The sequence below is a fragment of the Heptranchias perlo genome, chromosome 20, assembly GCF_035084215.1.
Source record: "Heptranchias perlo isolate sHepPer1 chromosome 20, sHepPer1.hap1, whole genome shotgun sequence".
Taxonomy (NCBI): Eukaryota; Metazoa; Chordata; class Chondrichthyes; order Hexanchiformes; family Hexanchidae; genus Heptranchias; species Heptranchias perlo.
Genome location: NC_090344.1, coordinates 36,320,301 through 36,340,824, shown reverse-complemented (window position 1 = coordinate 36,340,824; position 20,524 = coordinate 36,320,301). Strand labels below are relative to the sequence as shown.

At 43.6% G+C, this 20,524-nt stretch overlaps 1 protein-coding gene and 1 long non-coding RNA gene across 5 annotated transcripts in view; one reads left to right on the top strand and one right to left on the bottom strand.

Annotated features, from left to right (window-relative positions):
* The window catches only part of LOC137335700 (uncharacterized), a 200,195-nt gene that overhangs the window by 17,336 nt on the left and 162,335 nt on the right, over positions 1–20,524 (top strand). The window lies entirely within an intron of this gene.
* Positions 1–20,524, bottom strand: part of LOC137335698 (annexin A4-like) — a 58,136-nt gene that overhangs the window by 13,833 nt on the left and 23,779 nt on the right. For both annotated transcript variants that reach the window (XM_068001000.1, XM_068001001.1), the window contains exons 4-9: positions 20,115–20,209; positions 15,247–15,360; positions 7,707–7,797; positions 7,028–7,107; positions 5,489–5,545; positions 4,234–4,327 (exon numbers count right to left, since the gene is read on the bottom strand). In XM_068001000.1, the coding sequence (XP_067857101.1) occupies positions 4,234–4,327; positions 5,489–5,545; positions 7,028–7,107; positions 7,707–7,797; positions 15,247–15,360; positions 20,115–20,209 (531 nt within the window). The remainder of the gene's footprint in view (positions 1–4,233; positions 4,328–5,488; positions 5,546–7,027; positions 7,108–7,706; positions 7,798–15,246; positions 15,361–20,114; positions 20,210–20,524) is intronic.

Genomic DNA, 20,524 nt, shown 5'->3' with positions numbered 1-20,524 from the left:
AGAGAATTAAAGAATAATTCAGCTGTGGTTCCTGCTCCTGACTGCTATCCATTGACTCCTTTTGGAAAGTGCTCACGTGAATGTTGGGCAAGGACAAATAACTTGCTGACTCATTATCTGGGCTTGTATGCAACGATTGAACAAATTAGAGCTCTCCTCTAGAAAAGGTGGCTGAGGGGTGACCTGATGGAAGTCTTTAAGATTATGAAGGGGTTTGATAGGGTAGACAGAAGATGTTTCCACTTGCAGGGAAGACCAGAACTAGGGGCCATAAATATAAGATGTTCCTTATTGGATTTATAAGTGACTAAGAGAAACTTCATTACCAAGGAGAGTGGTTAGAATGTGGAACTCACTACCAACAAGGAGTAGTTGAGGTGAAGAACACAGATGCATTTAAGGGGAAGCTGGATAAACATGAGGGAGAAAGGAACCAAAGCACATGCAGATAGGGTTGAACCAAATAGGGAGGGAAGAGGCTCATGTGGAGAACACACCCCTGCATTGACCTGTTGGGCTGAATGGCCTGTTTCTGTGCTGCACATTCTATGTAATATAGAATTACAGCACAGCAGGCTGCCAGTCAGCCCATTGTGCCAGTTCCACTGGTGAGAAAGGGCTACGCTCCAAGTCCTAGTCCCCTTTTAAAACTTTGTCTTTCAATTTCTTTATCCACTTCCTTTTTAAAAAGTGATTATGACTCTGCTTCTGCCATTGTTTCCGGCAGGGCATTTCATATTGCAATAACCCTTGAATTAAAAAAATCTGATCCTCTGTCTTCGTAGTTCTTCACTTAGAATAGATACGAGGGAGAAAGGATTGAAGATATGCCAATTGGGGGAGAAGTAGGGTGGGAGGAGGCTTGTGTGGAGCATAAATACCAGCATGGATCTGTTTGGCCAAATGGCCTGTTTCTGTGCTATACATTCGATGTAATTCTTGTGACTGTTCAATCATGGCTTTCAAATACAAATTGGATAAATACTTGAAGGGAAAAAATTTGCAGGGCTACAGGGAAAGAGCAGGGGAGTGGGACTAACTGGATTGCTCTTACAAAGAGTCAGCATGGGCTTGATGGGCTGAATGGCCTCCTTCTGTGCTGTAACCATTCTATGATTCTTGGTCCTAAATTTATTCCTTCTAGTTACTGCCTCACCAACCAGTGGACATACTTTTACCCCCTTATTTGCTGCATCAAATGCATGCTATTTTGAAGAACACAGTCACTTGAAGGATGTGCCCGTACCCCAGCACATATCAGGGCCTTCAGAAGGGTGAGCAGTGAAAGGAAAGAAACTCAGATCAAGAGATAAATTCTCTGTCTGCACAGGCACTCTAAACAAATGCAGTGAAGGATTTAAAAACAGGAACAGGAGTAGACCATTCAGCCCCTTGAGCTTATTCTGCCATTCAATTAGATCATGGCTGATCTGTATCTTCACTCCATCTACCCACCTTGGTTCTGTAACCTTTAATACCCTTTCCTAACAAAAATTGCTAATATTCCACGTTTCAAATAGACAATGCACGATGCTGCCAGGACATAACGTGTGTATATTAACAGTATAATTTCTCACCAGCCTAAATTCTTGTTCTGTGAGCAATGAGGACAATGCACTCCATGGAATAATATCTATTCACTTATTTACTTTGAATGTACTGTGGAGGAGACTTGCTTCCATCCCCAGGCACTACCTGTGCATTTTATTTTGTACAATTACACATCATTAAACGTTAAAAATGATTTGCAGGCCAGGCTCTGGCTGCCTAGAGGCATCAGCTGCAGTGTTCTGCCACTGAGGTAAATTATCTGAATTTGGCAGAATGCCTTTCTTTGTACGATCTTGTATCAAAGCATCTCTCTGCCAACGTCTGCTCACCACTTCCTTTTGAATTAGGCCTGGATTTGGCAATTTTCCCAATGTAGCAGATCTGTTTTCAACTGTAGCCCATTCCAAGAAAGGAATAAAAACAGATAATATATGGGCATATTTAGACAAATCTGCTATGGCACTGTCACAGTAAGTCAGAGGAGGCAGTAAGGTGGCATCTGAAGTGCGAAAGTCACATGCATGTTCAAACACACACACAAAGCATCCAAAGTTTTAGATTTCCATCCAACTTCTGTCAAACCCAGAAAGAATATTCCCACTTTCAACGCAAGATGCTCTGGGCTCCGGGTTTGTGGCTAGGTCACATGGCAGCAAACTTCCCAAGGGGCTCATCCGGTCAGCATTTCGTGATTCCCTACAAAAGGCTAATGCATCTGTGCTGTCACCTTTTGATAACAGGAAGGAACAAAAGGGTAAAAAGACAGCTGACAGAAATTAAAAGCTTCACTGGTTTTAAGCCTACAGAATGTTTAGTTTAAAAAAGGAAACAATGTGCCTGGATGGATAACCAATTGGAACTCATTTCAATTGAAGGCCAAGGGGCCTCCTGGAAGTCTCATGTCACTTCTCAATTGATATATATTAGTGGCTTGGACTTTTGCATAGGGGGTATAATTTCAAAGTTGCAGGTGACACAAAACTCAAATGTAGTAAATAATGTGGAGGATAGCAACAGACTTCAGGAGGACAGACACATGGCAGATGAAATTTACCACAGAAGCATGAAGTGATACATTTTGGTAGGAAGAATAAGGAGATGCAACATAAACTAAAAAGGTACAATTTTAAAGGGGATGCAGGAACAGGAAGACCCTGGGGGTGTATGTACACAAATCTCTGAAGGTGGCAGAACAAGTCGAGAAGGCTTTTAAAAAAGCATATTGGATCCTGGGCTTGATTAATAGAGGTATAGGGGTCAATTTTAATATTAAATCACGGGTGCAGGGGGGCTGCGAAAATGGCAAAAATCCCCAGCGGGTTCGGAAGCCGGCTCCAAACCCCTGACTTCCGAGTTTCCCACAGATGCACATGTGCCCGCTTCACGAATCCGGAAGTCCTGCCGGCAATTAAAGCCGGCGGGATGATAGTTAAACAACCAAATATACCTCATTGAGGTACTTTACTTCTGACATTAGATAGTTAGAACGATTTTAAAAACTTACCTGGGCTGCTTTCCCACGGCTTCCCATTCACGTCTGGTGAAACCAGGCATGAAGGGCCGGATCAGGCAAAAAATAAACTAAGTTGAATAAAAAACCATTGCAAAGATAAAAAACAAAATAAATCTACTTTTCTACCCTACTCCGATGTCCCCCCCACCCATGATCTCTCACCCCCCTCCTCCCCCACCGATCTTCCGTTCCAGCGCTGGATGACGTCTCTCTACCCCCCCCCCTCCCCACCACCACCACCACCACCACCCTCGGCGTTGCTGCTCCTGTTGGCAGCCAGCCTGTCAATCAGGGGCTGCTGGGCACAAAACCCGCAAAGAACTTTAATCACCAATTACATCGCGATCACGTCAGAAAAGGTAAGTTTTTTTAAAAAAAATTTTCGGGTTTGCCACACGCACCTTCACCATTTCAAAATTGAGCCCATAGAGTATAAAAGCAATGAGTTATGCTAAACCTTTATAAAACACTGGTTAGGCCTCAGCTGGAGTATTGTGATCATTTATGGACACCACACTTTAAGGATGTCAAGGCCTTAGAAAGGGTGCAGAGGAGATTTACTGGAATGGTACCAGGGACTTCGGTTATGTGGAGAGACTGGGAAAGCTGGGGTCATTCTCCTTAGAACGGGGAAGGAGAAGGGGAGATTTGATAGGTGTTCAAAATCATGAATGGTTTTGATGAGTAAATAAGGAGAAACTGTTTCCAGTGGCAGAAAGGTCAGTAATCAAAGGACACAAATTGATGATTGGCAGAAGAGCCAGAAGCGACATGAGGAAACATTTTGTTAACACAGCGAGTTGTGATCTGGAATGCACTGCCTGAAAGGGCAGTAACAGACTAAATAGGAAGTTTCAAAAAGTAACTGGATAAATACTTGAAGGGAAAAAATTTACAGGGCGATGTAGAAAGAGCATGGGACTGGGACTAATTGGATAGCTCTTTCAAAGAGCAGCATGGGCATGATGGGCTGAATGGCATCCTCCTGTGCTGTACCTACTATGACTTAATAGAATGGCATTTAGTTTGAGACTGTAGAGCGAGATAAACAATTTAAACAAAAAATTTAGCAGTATGCTCTTGACTAAACACAAACATGTCCTGGAGGCAGAATGGCAATGGTTTGCCCAACTGGCAGAATTGAATCCTTCAACTAGCACAAGCCTCACCTCTTCTCAAATGGGTTGGGTTCCTGATACAGAGAATGGCCAAAAATGCAACTTCGTCCGTCCCCCATTTCTTCTCGCCAGCCTCGTACAGTGTCTGGTTTACAAAAGGGAAGACAGAACAAGTGGTCGTGAGACACATTTGGGAATTGGCATTCCTGCAGGTACGTTACCCACACCCCCTCGGAAGACTGCAACAGAATCTAGTCACTAAAGCCAGCATTAGAAGACAGGAAGCAGTGTAGTTAAGTGAATGTTCGTGAATCAGACTTCAGAACGATTATACATGGGCCTTTAGTGCGATGTCTCTTATTCATAAAAGTTGAATCGGTCGTTCAGGTCACAAAATGGCTAAACTGTGCCCATTTATTCCTCCTTCCACAACCTCTACCAGGTTACGCAAACCAAGGGGTTTGGAAAGATTGGCAGCTCAATTTATTAGATGAAATGAAGGTCAGGTGAAGGAACCTGCAAATCCTGCAGTCATCCCCGTTCCTCCGATGCTCAGCCTCATCAATTTTACGTAGTCCCGATTTATCTTCTGAATCTTGCTTAGTTGCTAAATATACATTGAACAGCTGTGTCAGGCACCCCAGGGAGGAGAGGAGTGTGAACATCTCATGCAAGTATGTACAATGATGAATGTGGAGCTCAGAAGAATCACACCAAGTAAAAGGCAGCAGTAGGCGATCTCCAGAGGGCAAGAACATTTAGGAGAGTCTACAGGTAACTGGAGTAACAGAAAGAGGGTGACACAGAGCATACAGAAAAGAAAGAGGGAGAGCAGCAGGCTCGAGGGGTGGGTGGTGTCTCATTTTCACTGGAAGATACTTTACACTTATATACTTTCATTTGCTAAAATTTGTAAAATGAGAGAAAGAGTGCGCTAAAGAAAGCGAAAGAGAGCACACGCGAGGGGAAAAATGGGTAACAAACACAGGAGTAGCGTAGGAGAAAGATATTTCTATTGGCCTCACAAAAACAAGGGTCGGAGTGATTAGGTAAGTGGATATGGTCAGAGCAGAATGGAGCGCTTCTGCCTTATGTACTCCTGAACAGAATAAATACGTAACAGGGAATTGCACCATTTTACATGCAGATGTATGAAAATCCATAGAGAAGCCCTGGATACCCCTTCAGTGCTTGACCATGAGTTTGGGGGGTGAGGCCAACTCTTGTCAGGGACCCCCACGAAACCTTGAGCTGCCCCCAGATGAAACCATTCTTCGGCTTCCATTTGCGCAGTGCAGCTACCAACCTGTGCATCAGTCTTGGCTTGTTCCTCATTCACGTGACTTCCTTCATCTCTATTTCCCTGTAAAGAAGGAAACATTTTATATTGCGAGTGCATTACAATGAGGAAGGACCCAACCGAAGAAATAGGATCACTTCCCTCTCTCTCGGTTCACTCAACTCAAGTGACAGCAGCAGCCACTCCTACTGGCCCCAACCCTAGACTCAGGAGAACACAACCTACTGTACAGGCCTGCAGCTGGTGAGGCCAGCACTTTGCTCTGCACGTACCGGCTGCTGTAAAAATAGTCAAGCAAGTCCTATGCCTGGGAGAATACAAGTCAGAGGAAGTCATGGTGCAACCGCAGAGGGCAGGTCAGACCTGGAGCACAGAGTCCAGTTCTCAGCACAGTTGCCGAGAAAACAAGCGAAATACTCTGGCATGAGAGGCAGTGCAAAGACGCGCCTCAATCTCAGAAGTTTGAGTTATGAGCACAGACTGGAGAAAAGTCAGCTCGTCATCCCTGAACGAGCAGGGGGAGTTCTCCCCGGGTATCCTGGCCAACATTTATCCCTCAACCAGCACCAACAAAACTGTTGTTCTGGTTGTTTATCACACTGCTGTTTGTGGGAGCTTGCTGTGTGCAAATTGGCTGCTGAGTTTCCTCCATTACAACGGTGACTACACTTGAAAATTTACTTCATTGGCTGTAAAGTACTTTGTGATGTCCTGAAAGGTGCTATATAAATGCAAGTCCTTCTTTCTGAAAGATGGGGCAATTTTAATCCAACCCGCCCGTTGGGAAACTGACCAGATTGGATACCACACCGGTTTTACACCCTGCTCGATTTTACTCGCTACTGAAGTCAGTGGAGTGTAACATTGGGTGGGTTGTTAAACCAGCATTCCACCCGAACATGTGGTTAGCCCACCCAGCAATTGTGCTAAAATTGCACCCCGCCCCCAGCAAAGTCAAAGAGATGATCTGATATATAGCATTATAATGATATGCAAATAGTAAATAAGTAAATTGCATGAGCAGCTCAAAGGGATACAGGTTCCAAACTAGCAAAAAGTTTGCTAGTTTGGAACCTGTATCCCTTTGAGGATGAGGACTGCCATTTGCCCCATCTTTCAGAAAGAAGGACAACTTTGAACCGACATCACAAAGACTGGACTCCCAGACAAAGCAGTGCAGGCAGGAAACCTTGGGATCATTTTAAGAAACAATTGAATGCTGCAGTAAGGAGGGCTCTTTAATGGCGAATTAAGATGGGCCAAATGGCAGTCCTCATCCGTAAGGAGTCAATTGAGCGGACTGGTTTTAGTTCTACTGAAAACTCTGGTTTGTTCGTCTCAATATAAATACTCAATTTGCTAAATGTCAATTCCAACCGGATAGTAAGGATAGAGGGCGCTCCAGTGTTCCAGAAAGGAAGACGTGCTTGCAGAGCACGCAGGTCGGAGAAGTGTGGTCGTAGCCCAGATTGTTTGATCCCCGATCCTTGTGAGCTCAGTGCCCTGATGGGAGTGCGGGATAGGCCCTGGTGTCTTGTCTCTTACCGTTGCTAGGGACACCAGCACTCTCTGAAACATATAGGAAGTGTCCCCACAGATGTCATCCTCCAGACTCTTGCCAAATTCTGAAAAAGAAAGATTATGTTAGTAGGCAGAGCAGAGGGAATATTGAAGCAAAACACAAGCATTTCAGTTCCCTTAATCAGAAATAGCAACCAGCATTCTGTACTTCACATCATGGCCAAACATGGACACAGATTCAACACAATTTTAAAATTCTCATTGTTGTTTTCAAATCCCTCCATGGCCTCATCCCTCCCCATCACTAACCTCCTCCAGCCCTACAAACACTCAGATCTCTGCGCTCCTCCAACTCTGTCCATCCTCCCCACTTCCTTTGCATCATCATTTGCAGCCGTGCCTTCAGCTCTGGAATTCCCCCCCCCCCCCCAAAACCCCTCTGACCAAGCTTTTGGTCACCTGTCCTAATGGCTCCTTCTTTAGCTGTTAATTTTTCCTTGATAACAATCTTGAAGTTACTTAGGACATTTTACTATATTAAAAGCACGATATAAATGCAACTTGTGGTTGAAATTAGCGTCATCCTAACTCCATCACAGATGCAAGGTTTCAGATACAGCTAACTAAGCCAATTGTAAATGTTTTGAGGGAGAAGGGGTTAATTCTGCACATCAGGAGCACTTCTATATTTTAAAAACAGTACCTTTCTTGTATGTGGCAACAATCTCCTGGATTTCTCGATTGTTCCGCGAAGCCAAAATTTCAATTAAACAACCTTCATCAGTACCAGCACCCTGTGGACAAACACATTTAGTCACACCTTCCTTTCAGATTTCATAGCAACGCATTACATTTATGATGGATTAGATGTTACCTTGCAGATTTAGAATTAAAAAATGGCACAGCAACTAGATCAAGAGTGAATAAAATTATTTAATGCAGCCAATTAAAGCTTCTTCATCCTACAAATGTTTCTATGGCTGTAAAAACAAAGCACTTAATTAAAAAAGTGTTCCGTTAAGATTGCAAGTCCATTACGTGCCCTAGATTATAACAGGCTTAAAATTATTATTGATCTACATTGTATGAAGTGCTTTTGAGACATCTGGCAATGAATAATTTTGGGAGTACAGGGACTATTATTTAGGCAAGGGCAGCAGCAACATCCAAATGGAAATGAGCAACGATGTGAAGGACCAATTAATCGTTTTTTCTTTTGGTGGCGTTGGCTGAGGGAGGAATGTTGGCCAGAACCAATGGCCAGGATGAGGCTCAGAAAAAACATTAGTTGTGAGGCTGTGGAATTCACATCCAAGGCTAATGGTTGAGGCAGAAACTGTCAGCATTCAAGGTTAGATAGGCGGATGGAGGAAAACAGGATGAAGGGACACAGGAACAGAGTGAGTAAATGCGATGAGGACTATTTGCTGACATAGAGGGTAAACGTCGACAGACTGATTGGGCCGAATGGCCTGTTTCCGTGTTGTAACTTCTAAGTATTCGATTTCTAAGTTGTCTGTTTTGTTGAAGATAGTGAACTGGTTACAAGCAACAGATCGTGAGAGTCCAAAAATGACTAAATAACAGTGTGCTGTTCTTCGAATCATACAATAAGATTTTTAACATCCACTTCAATGGACAGAAAGGACCAGTTTAATGTCTCATCCCAAGGATGCTTGATAAATGGTGTAGTTGGACCTGTCAGAGACTACGAAAAGTGAAAAAAATAAAGGTGCTGGCAATTTGCAGCTTTCAGGACACCAGGAATGTGTTCTTGGTGTTTTTTAAAAATAAAAACTCACCTTCAAATATTGATTTGACTGTAATTAAATATTTCAGTGAACGCAAGTTCAATGTGCGGTGTGTCATTTATATGCCAGCAATACTTAACCAGAGACACTAGTACTTGGCTCCGAGTTGGAGGGAGACAGGCACTGCCAAGTTGAAATTTGGGTCACGGTAAACAGTGACTGGGGGGGGAAAAAAAAAAAATCAACCTTGTATTTCAAGGCTCTTATTTATATTATAATAAGCACAAGAAGTGTTTTCAGCAAACATAATTAATGTAGGAACTAGAAGATACAAGTACCAATTTCACAAGCCTTGGAACGAGATTACGAAAAACAACTTTTCTCCCCGCAGGTTAGTGGACCTGTGAAACAAACTTCCAGAGAAGAGAATTGATTCAGGGTCACTTAAAAAGGTAGCTGGATCAATTATCTTTTGAGAAGGGTGAAAAATATTAATATCTCTTGCTTCTTTTTTCAGGGGAGGTAGGAGAAGGAACTTAATGCTCCTTAAAGTAGGATCAAGAGTTGGTAGTGATTGGGAGGTGGTTGGGGGAGAGAGGTAATCCATAATAAGAGATTCCGGATGGAGTTGGCTTCATAGGCTGAACTCCTCTCCAGACTCCATGTTCTTATTTGCTGAGTTAAGTCGAATGGAAAAAACACATGCACATACAAATGGAACAGAACTACTTTAAAAATCACCAATTACAAAGTGATTAATCAAAGCCATTGTTCTGTACTTGGGCAATGTAGACAAGAGAATCATGGGTGGCTCAACAACAGCACTTGTTGAGTTAAGATTCTCTTCAGTTGTAACACAAGCCATGTAATCCAGAACATTAATGTGTTGTATCTTCAGACATTTAGGATTACTCAGTGCTAAGTACACTGCAATGTTCCCATTGGATCTTGACAGTTGCCCTTCACTTCTCAGCAGGTGAAAATAGACAAGAATGAACCTGCATTTATACAGCATCTTTCACAGCTTTAGGACACCCAATGCCCTTCACAGCCAAAAAACGACTTTTAAAGTGTTGTCATGGTTATAATGTAGGGAAATACAGCAGCCAGTTTTTGCACAGCAAGGTCCCACAAACAATGAGATAAATGATCAGAGGATCTGTTTTACTGATGTTGGTTGAGGGATAAATATTGGCCAGGACACAGGGGAGAACTCTCCTGCTCTTTGAATAGTGTTTATGGGATCTTTTACTTTCACTTGAGGGCAGATGGAGCCTCAGTTTCACATCTCATCCGAAAGATGGCACCTCCAACAGTACAGCACTGGAGAGTCAGCCTAGATTATGTGCTCAAGTCTCTGGAGTGGGGCTTAAACCCACAACCTTCTGACTCAATAGACAAGAGTACCCAGCCTTAAAAGTTCCAAATTCTCTGGGTAAATGCACCACCCATTGTGGTAGAAAGTCAGACAGGGCAGAAAGGTCCAATCCCTGGTATGCACTGAGTTAGCTGGAATGGCAGGGTGGGGGGCATCACAACTGAATAGAGTGATCTAGGGAAGAGGGCAGAGTCAGGGCTCCTACTCTTGGTTACTATCCAGTGATCCTACGGCAGAGGCTGCATGTCACAAGACGACTGGATTTGGGTCAGCAAAACGGTCGGATCAAACTGCCCGAGTACACTTGGCTGGCACAGGAAGATCAGCCACTTGAAAGAAGCATTACAAGCCCCATCACTGCCTATGGAGTTATACCACAGCATGGCTCCATACCTTTGGGAGACAGAGGGAGAAAAATGAAAAGGATTGAGGCAGATGTTTATAGAGCTGTCTTTATCCCAAATACATGTTTCACCAGCAAGTTAAAGAACTGGTTTGAATAAGGGGCTCAATAACTCAATACAAAAAGTCACAATCAACGTGGTTGAAAAAGCAGTGGTGTTTAGAAATTCAGTTCCATAGATCAGAAGTGTAAGGAGCAGCAGCCCATTGAAAAGTACATTGACATAGCAGAGGTACCGCAGTTACCAAATTGCTTTACAAATTTGGTGACTGGAAGTGGAATTATTCCAAATCACCAAACTGATGGACTTGTGCAATAAAGGAACAAACATACTAGAGAACATTAAATTAGCAAAATACTTGGCTTACAGTGAAGCAAGAAATCAAAATGAACTGGGCAATGGTGTGTTGTTGCCTGCCAATGGGGGGATAAAAATCCCTGGTTTCTAGAACAGTTAGATGATTGGAATAGCAGTCTATGTTACACGAAGGACTGCATCAAGAGCATTTCAGCAGCTCCTGCTGAGAAAGTGTATCAACTGCTTCATCACCAATCGTTCACATCAGCAAGGAGTTGGACACAAGTGAATCGTTGCCATTCCCCCCTGTTCTGAGGGGGACACCATCTAAATATTGCCAATGTACCAATTCTCAACTGTTCTCCCCTCACCCTTTCCTGGCCAGTCTCCCATCTTCCACCCTCCGTAAACTTGAGCTCATCCAAAACTCTGCTGCATCTAACTCGCACTAAGTCCGCTTCACCAGTCACCCCTGTGCTCGCTGACCTACAATGGCTCCCGGTCCGGCAATGCCTCAATTTTAAAATTCTCATCCTTATCTTCAAATCCCTCCATGGCCTCGTCCCTCTGACTTCCTCCAGCCCAACAACCCTCCAGAGATCTCTGCACTCCAATTCTGGTCTCTTGCACATCCCTGATTTCCATCACTCCACCGTTGGCGGCTATGCAGTCAGCTGTCTAGGCCCCAAGCCCTGGAATTCTCTCTAAACTTCTCTCCCTCTTTCCTCCTCCTTCCTACCTCTTTGACCAAGCTTTGGTCACCTGTCCTAATATCCCCATGTGGCTTGGTGTCAAATTTTGTACAAGACTCCTGTGAAGCACCTTGGGACATTTTACTACATTAAAAAGGCACTTTATAAATGAGAGTTGTTCTTAACTGGTCTCATCATTATTCTCCCCTCACCCTTACAAGAAACTTGACTTCATTTCAAGATTGCCAAGTGGTTTTAGTCATGTGACAATATTTTGATTTTGGTGCAGTTTGGTGGTGAAATAGCCCATTGTAGAGATACAATGACGCAGTTAACTTCTTCCCCAGTGAGACACTCTTCTGGCAAGAGGAATGCCAGGTGTCAAATGAATGCAGGAACTAGCAGCTTGGTCAGACTTTGACTATCCAAATACCTGAAGAGTCAAGGGTATCAGAAGTCAAGGACTCTGGTTTGAAATCAGCAATTACCTGCATATATATGTAGTAATGATTATTTATTTAAGACCCAGATGGCTGCCTAATGATACAGTGTAAATTGTGTACAAACAGCAGGGAGAAGAAAATCAGAATAGCAGCCATAGCAAGCCAGGGAACCCAGCCAACCAGCATTGTTAATATTTGAATTTTCTTTTGAGAGCGCACATTTTATAAATGGGAGAAATAAGGGAGTCGGGCCAAGTCAGTGTCAAATTATCAGCTTCAACGGAACAGAAGTTGACAGTTTTGCTGTGTGCGCAGGGGGTGGAGGGAAGTAGCGATAAGAACTTAGTGATAAGGTACAAGAAATTCATTATGTAGATGACCTTTAGCAAGTGTGGACGCTATACAATTTTACATCTTTGCACCTACAGGATTAATATTTTTCATATTTCACAGCAATAAAGTCAACACATGTGGCATTATGTACACTTCATGGTAATAATATCACCACTTTGTAATTACCAGAACAATTTTGGCCGTTGAAAATTCATTTGACAACAATAAATTGGTTAGGATGAGCTCACACTGCTTCCAGCTGCCCTAAAACCAAAGCACACTGAATATATATGAAACTCATGAGATCTCAAAGACCTTCATACAATAGAATCATAAAGGTTACAGCACAGAAGGAGGACATTCAGCCCATCGAGTCCACACTGGCTCTATGCAAGAGCAATCCAGCTAGTCCCAGTCCCCCACCCTTTCCCCGTAGCCCTGCAATTTTTTTTTTTTTACTTTCAAGTACTTATCCAGTTCTCTTTTGAAGGCCTTGATTGAATCTGCTTCCACGACCCCCTCAGGCAGTGCATTCCAGATCCTAATCACTCGCTGAGTCAAAAAGTTTTTCCCTCATGTCACTTTTGCCAATCTCCTTAATCTATGCCCTCTGGTTCTTGACCCTTCCACCAATGGGAACAGTTTCTCTGTCTTGACCCTTCATGATTCTGAATACCTCTATCAAATCTCTATGCAACCTTCGCTGTTCCAAGGAGAACAATCCCAGCTTCTCCAGTCTATCCACATAACTAAAGTCCCTCATCCCTGAAATCATTCTAGTAAATCTCTTCCGCCTGCTCATCTTTCCTGACATGCGGTGCCCAGAACTGGACACAATACACCGGTTGTGGCTGAACCAGTATTTTATAAAAGTTCATCATGTCTTACTTACTTTTGTACTCTATGCCTCTATTTATAAAGCCCAGGATCCCATATGCTTTTTTAACCACTTTCTCAACCTGCCCTGCCACCTTCAACAATTTGTGCACATATGCTCCCAGGTCTCTGTTCCTGTACCCCTTTTAGAATTGTGCCCTCTAGTTTATATTGCCTCTCTGCATTCTTCCTACCAAAATGTATCACTTCGCATTCATCTGCCATATGTCTGCCCACACCACCAGCCTGTCTATATCCTCTTGAAGTCTATCACTATCCTCCTCACTGTTTACTACCCTTCCAAGTTTTGTGTCATCTGCACATTTTGAAATTATGCCCTGTACACCCAAGTCCAAGTCATTAATATATAAAGAAAAGCAGTGGCCCCTGGGGACCACCACTGTACACCTCCCTCCAGTCCAAGAAACAACCGGTCACCACTACTCTCTTGCATTTCTGTGTCAGTGTTGCTACTGCCCCCTTTATTCCATGGGAAATCTTGATAAGCCTACTATGCAGTACTTTATCAAACACCTTTTGAAAGTCCATATACACATCAACTGCATTGTCCTCATTGACCCTCTGATACCTCAAATAACTAGTTAGTTAAACACGATTTGCCTTTAACAAATCCGTGCTGACTTTCCCTTATCAATCCACACTCGTCCAAGTGACTTAATTCGGTCCCTGATTATCGTCTCAGTTTCCCCACCACAGAGGTCAAACTGACTGACCTATAGTTGCTGGGTTTATCCTTACACCCTTTTTTGAACAATTCTCCAGTCTTCTGGCACCGCACCCGTATCTAAGGATGATTAGAAGATTATGGCCAGTACCTCCGCAATGTCCACCCTTTCTTCCCTCAGCAACCTAGAATGCATCCCATCCGGACCAGGTGACTTATCTACTTTAAGTACAGCTAGCCTTTCTAGCACCTCCTCTTAATTGTTAGCCCATCCAGTATCTCAACTATGTCTTCCTTTACTGAGACTCTGGCAGCATCTTTTCATGGTAAGGACAGATGCTAAGTACTCATTTAGTACCTCGGCTATGCCCTCTGCTTCCATGAGTAGATGTCCTTTATGGTCCCTAATCGGCCCCAGCCCTCCTTACTACCCGTTTAATATTTATATGCCTGTAGAAGACTTTTGGATTCCCTTATGTGGCAGCCAGTCTATTCATACTCTCGGTACAATGAATTGCTTCAAGGTGAAGTGACTGTTCTTATGTAGGCAAACATTTTGCACACAGCAAGATCCCACAATCAATGAGATGAGCCACCCATTTAGTTTTTAGTGGAGTTGCTCAAGGAAGGATTGTTTGCTTCTTCAAAATGGGTCCATAGGATCTTCGATTGTCTGTTTGAAACAGCAGGACAGGCAGATAAGCCCTCGGTTTAATGTCCCATCGCCTCAGTGTTGCACTGGAGTGTCAGCTTAGATTACATGTACCAACAGGGTTTTGACAAGAGTAAATAAGGAGAAACTGTTTCCAGAGGTAGAAGGCTCAGTAATCAGGACAGAAATTTAAGGTAATGGGACAAGAACCATTGGGGAGATGGAGAAATTTTTTACAAAGCGAATTATGATCTGGAATGCACTGCCAGAAAAGTCTGGTGGAAGCAGATTCAATAGTAACTTTCAAAAGGGAATTGGATAAATGCATGAAAAGGAAAAAAATTGCAGGGCTATAGGGCAAGAGCAGGGGAGTGGGACTAATTGGATTGCTCCTTCAAAGAAAGCATGATGGGCTGAACAGCTACCTTCTGTGCTGTATTATTCCAGATTCTGTGAACAGATATTACTACACCTTTATAACTTCTGTATCTAATTAATTTCAGCTAGCCGTTAAACATTAATATATCGTGACGGACCACGAGGTAGGATTTCTAACCTTCAATACTCAAGAGATAACAGATCAGCTGGCTGGCAGGATACAAACCCGATCTCACTGGTAATACTGCATCCTTGGACTGCAAATCACCCATCCCTCCCTCAACTTGCCTCCCAAGGTGTTCAAATATTTACACTAAGCGAAGGCCCACACCAGACAATTTGCAGTTCCTGTACCTTTATTGCATTCTTTAGTTCGTGTACATCATACATGGTCGGAGTCATCATCAATCCGACAATAACCTGCTCAAAGTTCCCGGAAACTTCAGACTTCAAGTCAGCAATCAGATCCTGTATCAATGTGGGAGGGGGAAAGAGGACAAGAAGTCAAATAAACTGGTATCAGTTAAAACGACCACACATTAACCCTGAAGCCAACCTCGAACAAACATTTTGTTTCCCTGTATTTTAATCGCCACATCAGTCTCCTCCATCCTTGGACCAAGGACAATGAACTTTTTGGTTTAAAATGCAAATGAAAGGATTTAACAAGCATGGTCAAATCCAAACATAAAAATAACATTGGATAGCTTTTGAGATGTTGGTGTGCTCCAGAATACACGGAGGGACGAGCTTGTGACTGAAATCAATGCTTTTAACTGCGCAGCGACAACATTAAGCTATCTAGGGTCAGATAAGGCTCCCCCCCATGAGTTCATTGTATAGCTTTTCCTGCAATACACAGATGAGATATATACACAGTTATTACATATTACATAGAATGTACAGCACAGAAACAGGCCATTCTGTCCAACAGGTCCGTGCTTGACACAAGCCTCCTCCCTCCCCATTAAATCCAACCTGATCAACATACCCTTCTATTCCCTTCTGTCATGTACTTATTTTGCTTCCCTTTAAATGTATCTATGCTAGTCACCTCAACTACTCCTTGTGGTAGTGAGTTCCACATTCTAACCACTCTGGGTAAAGAAGTTTCTCCTCAATTCTCTATTGGATTTATTAGTGACTATCATATATGGGCCTAGTTCTGGTCTCCCCCGCAAGTGGAAACATCTCTACGTCTACCCTATCAAACCCTTTCGTAATCTTAAAGGCCTCTCAGGTCACCCTTCAGTCTTTTCTAGAGGAAAAAAAAGCCTCAGCCTGATCAATCTTTCCCGATAGGTATAACTTGAGTTCTGGCATCATCCTAGTAAATCTTTTTTGCTCCTTCTCCAGTTCTGGTCTCATTATAAAAAGGTTATATAGAGGCACTGTTTACAGTACTCCAAGTGTGGTCTAACCAAGGTTCTACACAAGTTTAACATAACGTTTGCTTCTCAGCTCTACCCCTCTAGAAATGCACCCCAGTGCTTGGTTTGCGCTTTTTTAAAAAAAAAATGGCTGTATAAACCTGCATTGCTACTTTGATTTGTGCAACTACCCCCAGATCCCTCTGCCCCATTTAGACTATTATCCAAGCAATATGTGGTCTCATTCTTCCTACCAAATTGTAATAGGTCACACTTATGAAGCATTGTTTTCAAACTTCTCCCTGTCAGTTACTCTGCAGTAAATATTGATGCTCCCAGGAGCCTTGTTCCTACCTACCTACATGAAAACAGTGCCATTATTATAGAAAATATTTGGTAACAGCAACAGAAACTTGTTGGTATGTCAACAAATACGACAATCGGATGACCTCCCTTAGGGTTCTCTCACGGACCCCCTGGACACCAGGAACCCTAGTTTGAAAATGCGTTTAAAGAGCTATTCTCGATCGCACCAAGTGATACTGCTATTTCTGATCACGTGTCTCTGCCTCTCTAACCGAGATAACCTAATTACTGGATTGTTTTGCCGAAGACTCACATTCCCTTGGGCCTAGATTGCAGCTGTGACATGCATCTCAACTTGGAACCAAGAGACTGGTCAGGAAAAAAAAAACTAGTCAACATGGATTTCAGTAAGGCCTTCGATAAAGTCCCCCACAGGAGACTGGTCAAGAAGGTACGAGCCCATGGAATCCAGGGTGCCTTGGCACTTTGGATACAAAACTGGCTTAGTGGCAGAAGGCAGAGGGTGATGGTCGAAGGTTGTTTTTGTGACTGGAAGCCTGTGGCCAGTGGGGTGCCACAGGGATCGGTGCTGGGTCCCTTGCTGTTTGTGGTCTACATTAATGACTTGGATATGAATGTAAAAGGTATGATCAGTAAGTTCGCTGATGATACAAAGATTGGTAGGGTGGTAAATAGCGAGGAGGATAGCCTCAGTCTGCAGGACGATATAGATGGGTTGGTCAGATGGGCGGAACAGTGGCAAATGGAATTTAACCCGGAAAAGTGCAAGGTGATGCACTTTGGAGGGACTAACAAGGCAAGGGAATACACAATGAATGGGAGGACCCTAGGCAAGACAGAGGGTCAGAGGGATCTTGGTGTGCAAGTTCACAGATCCCTGAAGGCGGCGGAACAGGTAGATAAGGTGGTAAAGAAGGCATATGGGATACTTGCCTTTATTAGCCGAGGCATAGAATATAAGAGCAAGGAGGTTATGATGGAGCTGTAGAAAACACTGGTTAGGCCACAGCTGGAGTACTGTGTGCAGTTCTGGTCGCCACACTACAGGAAGGATGTGATCGCTTTGGAGAGGGTGCAGAGGAGATTCACCAGGATGTTACCAGGGCTGGAGCGCTTCAGCTATGAAGAGAGACTGGGAAGATTGGGTTTGTTTTCCTTGGAGCAGAGGAGGCTGAGGGGGGACATGATTGAGGTGTACAAAATTATGAGGGGCACAGATAGGATGGATACTAAGGAGCTTTTCCCCTTCGTTGAGGGTTCTATAACAAGGGGACATAGATTCAAGGTAAAAGGCGGGAGGTTTAGAGGGGATTTTAGAAAGAACTTTTTCACCCAGAGGGTGGTTGGAGTCTGGAACTCACTGTCTGAAAGGGTTGTGGAGGCAGGAACCCTCACAACATTCAAGAAGCATTTGGATGAGCACTTGAAATGCCATAGCATACAAGGCTACGGACCAAATGCTGGAATATGGGATTAGAGTAGACAGGGCTGATGGCCGGCGCGGACACGATGGGCCGAAGGGCCTCTATCCGTGCTGTACAACTCTATGACTATGTCTGGACTTGATCTGAACCAAAGTTGAGCTAAAAGGACAGCGTTTTCACGCATAGGTGCGCCAGCCAGTGCAGAGGAAGACTGGGGGTCTCAAGTCCCTTTCTGCCAGGTTACATTACAGTTTTGATTTTCAGAACAAAATCTGTTTAAGCATTTGTTGGCAACAGAATTGGAACAGTTAACGGGCTAAAACTGGAAGCAATAATGAAGCGCTCTTTGCAAGTCAGCTTCCCCATGCTGCATGGGGCTTTGTATAATTCCTCTTCACCCTTAATCCTAAAAAGGAAGTTAACCCTTTCAGTACTTTTGGCTCTTTCCAAAAAAAAAGTTTAAAACAAAAAACACTGAACTGCTTTACATTGAGAAACATCGGCAAAAGGCTACGACCCATGGTTCAGGGCAGCAGCAAGGTCGGACAGCAGGGCAGAGTAAACAAGAAACTGTTGTCAGATATGGATTTTTAGGAGGAGAGGAAACAGAGGTGAAGAATTTTGGGGTACTGGCAAAGAAAAAGTTGAAGTTGAGATGGTGCAACACTTCATTCAGCTGTTGCTCAGAGCAAGTAAGGTTTTTTTTTGGTGGGGAGTAAAGAGAAAGATAAGTGTTTAATGCCACCTCAACCACAATATAACTAAGTTTCCAAATGGCCCTGTGAATTATTCATTACACCGTGGCTGACCTTAATACCTATACGGTACTGGTTAGGCCGCAGCTGGAGTGTTGTGTTCAATTCTGGGCACCACCCAGGATGTCAAGGCCTTAGAGAGGAGGCAGAGGAGATTTACTAGAATGATGCTGTGGATGAGGGACTTCAGTTATGTGGAGACTGGAGAAGCTGGGGTTGTTCTCTTTGAACAGAGAATGTTAAGGGAGACTTGATAGAAGTGTTCAAAATCGGTTTTGATAGAGTAAACAAGGAGAAACTGTTTCCAGTGGCAGAAGGGTCGGTAACTAGAGGACGCAGATTTAAGGTGATCAGCAAAAGAGCCAGAGGTGACATGAGGAAATGTCTTTTTACACAAGTTGTAATGGTCTGGAGTGCACTGCCTGAAATGGGTAGTGGAAGCAGATTCAATAGGAACTGTCAAAAGGGAATTGGATAAATACTTGAAAAGGAAAAAAGTTGCAGGGCTATGGGACTAATTGGATAGCTCTTTCAAAGAGCTGGCACAGGCACGATGGGCCAAATAGCCTCCCCCTGTGCTGTACCCACTATGATACTATGAAGACTGGCTTGTATTGAGAATTCCAGTTCCATTTCTTCAGGATGCCCTGATGCCTCAGTTAATTAAGATAAAAAGCAGCCATGACCAGAATGAATGCAGGGCTTGATCTCCAAAATATACAGAATTAGCTGATTTCTGTGTTAGGGAAGGGGCAGAAGGGCCACCATTCCCATCCCTGAAGACGATTCAGTGACCCTTGCTGGGAGTGCACAGACGTGGGTTGTATATTGGGTTCAGCTCTGGTCTCTCTCAGGATTGAAGAGTCTGCAGACACTCAACTGATGAGATGGGAGAGAAAAAAAAACAGCAACCTGGATTCAGGAGAGCAGAGTGTCAGAAAAAAGGAGAAAAACACACACTTCATATTCTTTTTGGCAAAGAGGAACAGAATATCCTGCGATGAACCTCGGGGCAGAATTAATGGACAGTTATCCTTAGTTTGTCCTTACTCATAGCTCCATTTGGCTTTTAAAGATCTTCTGGAGAACCCGAGACAAGTCTCAATTAACACTACACAGTTGAGTAAAGTGTATGATCAAGATATACTCTTATGTTGCCTGGATATCAGTCACTCCGATTGAAATTCATTAAATCCAGCAACTAGTTTCCTGGCAACCAGCTAGTTCCTCGAGGCCCATTGTGGATTACAGTGTTCAAAATTAACATCAGCTATTAGTACATCTCAGTAACTTCAGAAACCTGCATATCCTGGTCACGGACGAAGAGTACTGCAGCAAAAACATACCCTGCCAAAGGAAGTCTTGAAGTCCAGTTTGATCTGCTGCCTCTGGGCTATAGTTCTGTTGGTCAGCACTTCAATTATGGCATTCTCATCAGTACCTGCACAGCGTCAAAAGAATTTTAAAAGGAACTTTTAATTTTCCGGTCTAAAAAGCATAAAATTAAATCCTGTGTTCAGAACTGGAAGATTGTAGTTAGTCTGAAAACTCCCAGATGGGTCAGCTGGTGAAGGCAGCACATGGCAGACCAGAGATCCCAGGTTCCATTGCCAATCTGATATGTTCACTGAACTCATCCAGGATGGCCTTGGCACCCGAGCTGCCATTGGGGGGAGGGGGGGGGGGGGGGGGAAGGGAGAAATAGATCAGCGACACCAGGTTGGAGCGTGTGCAAACGTGGATGGTGGGAAGAGAC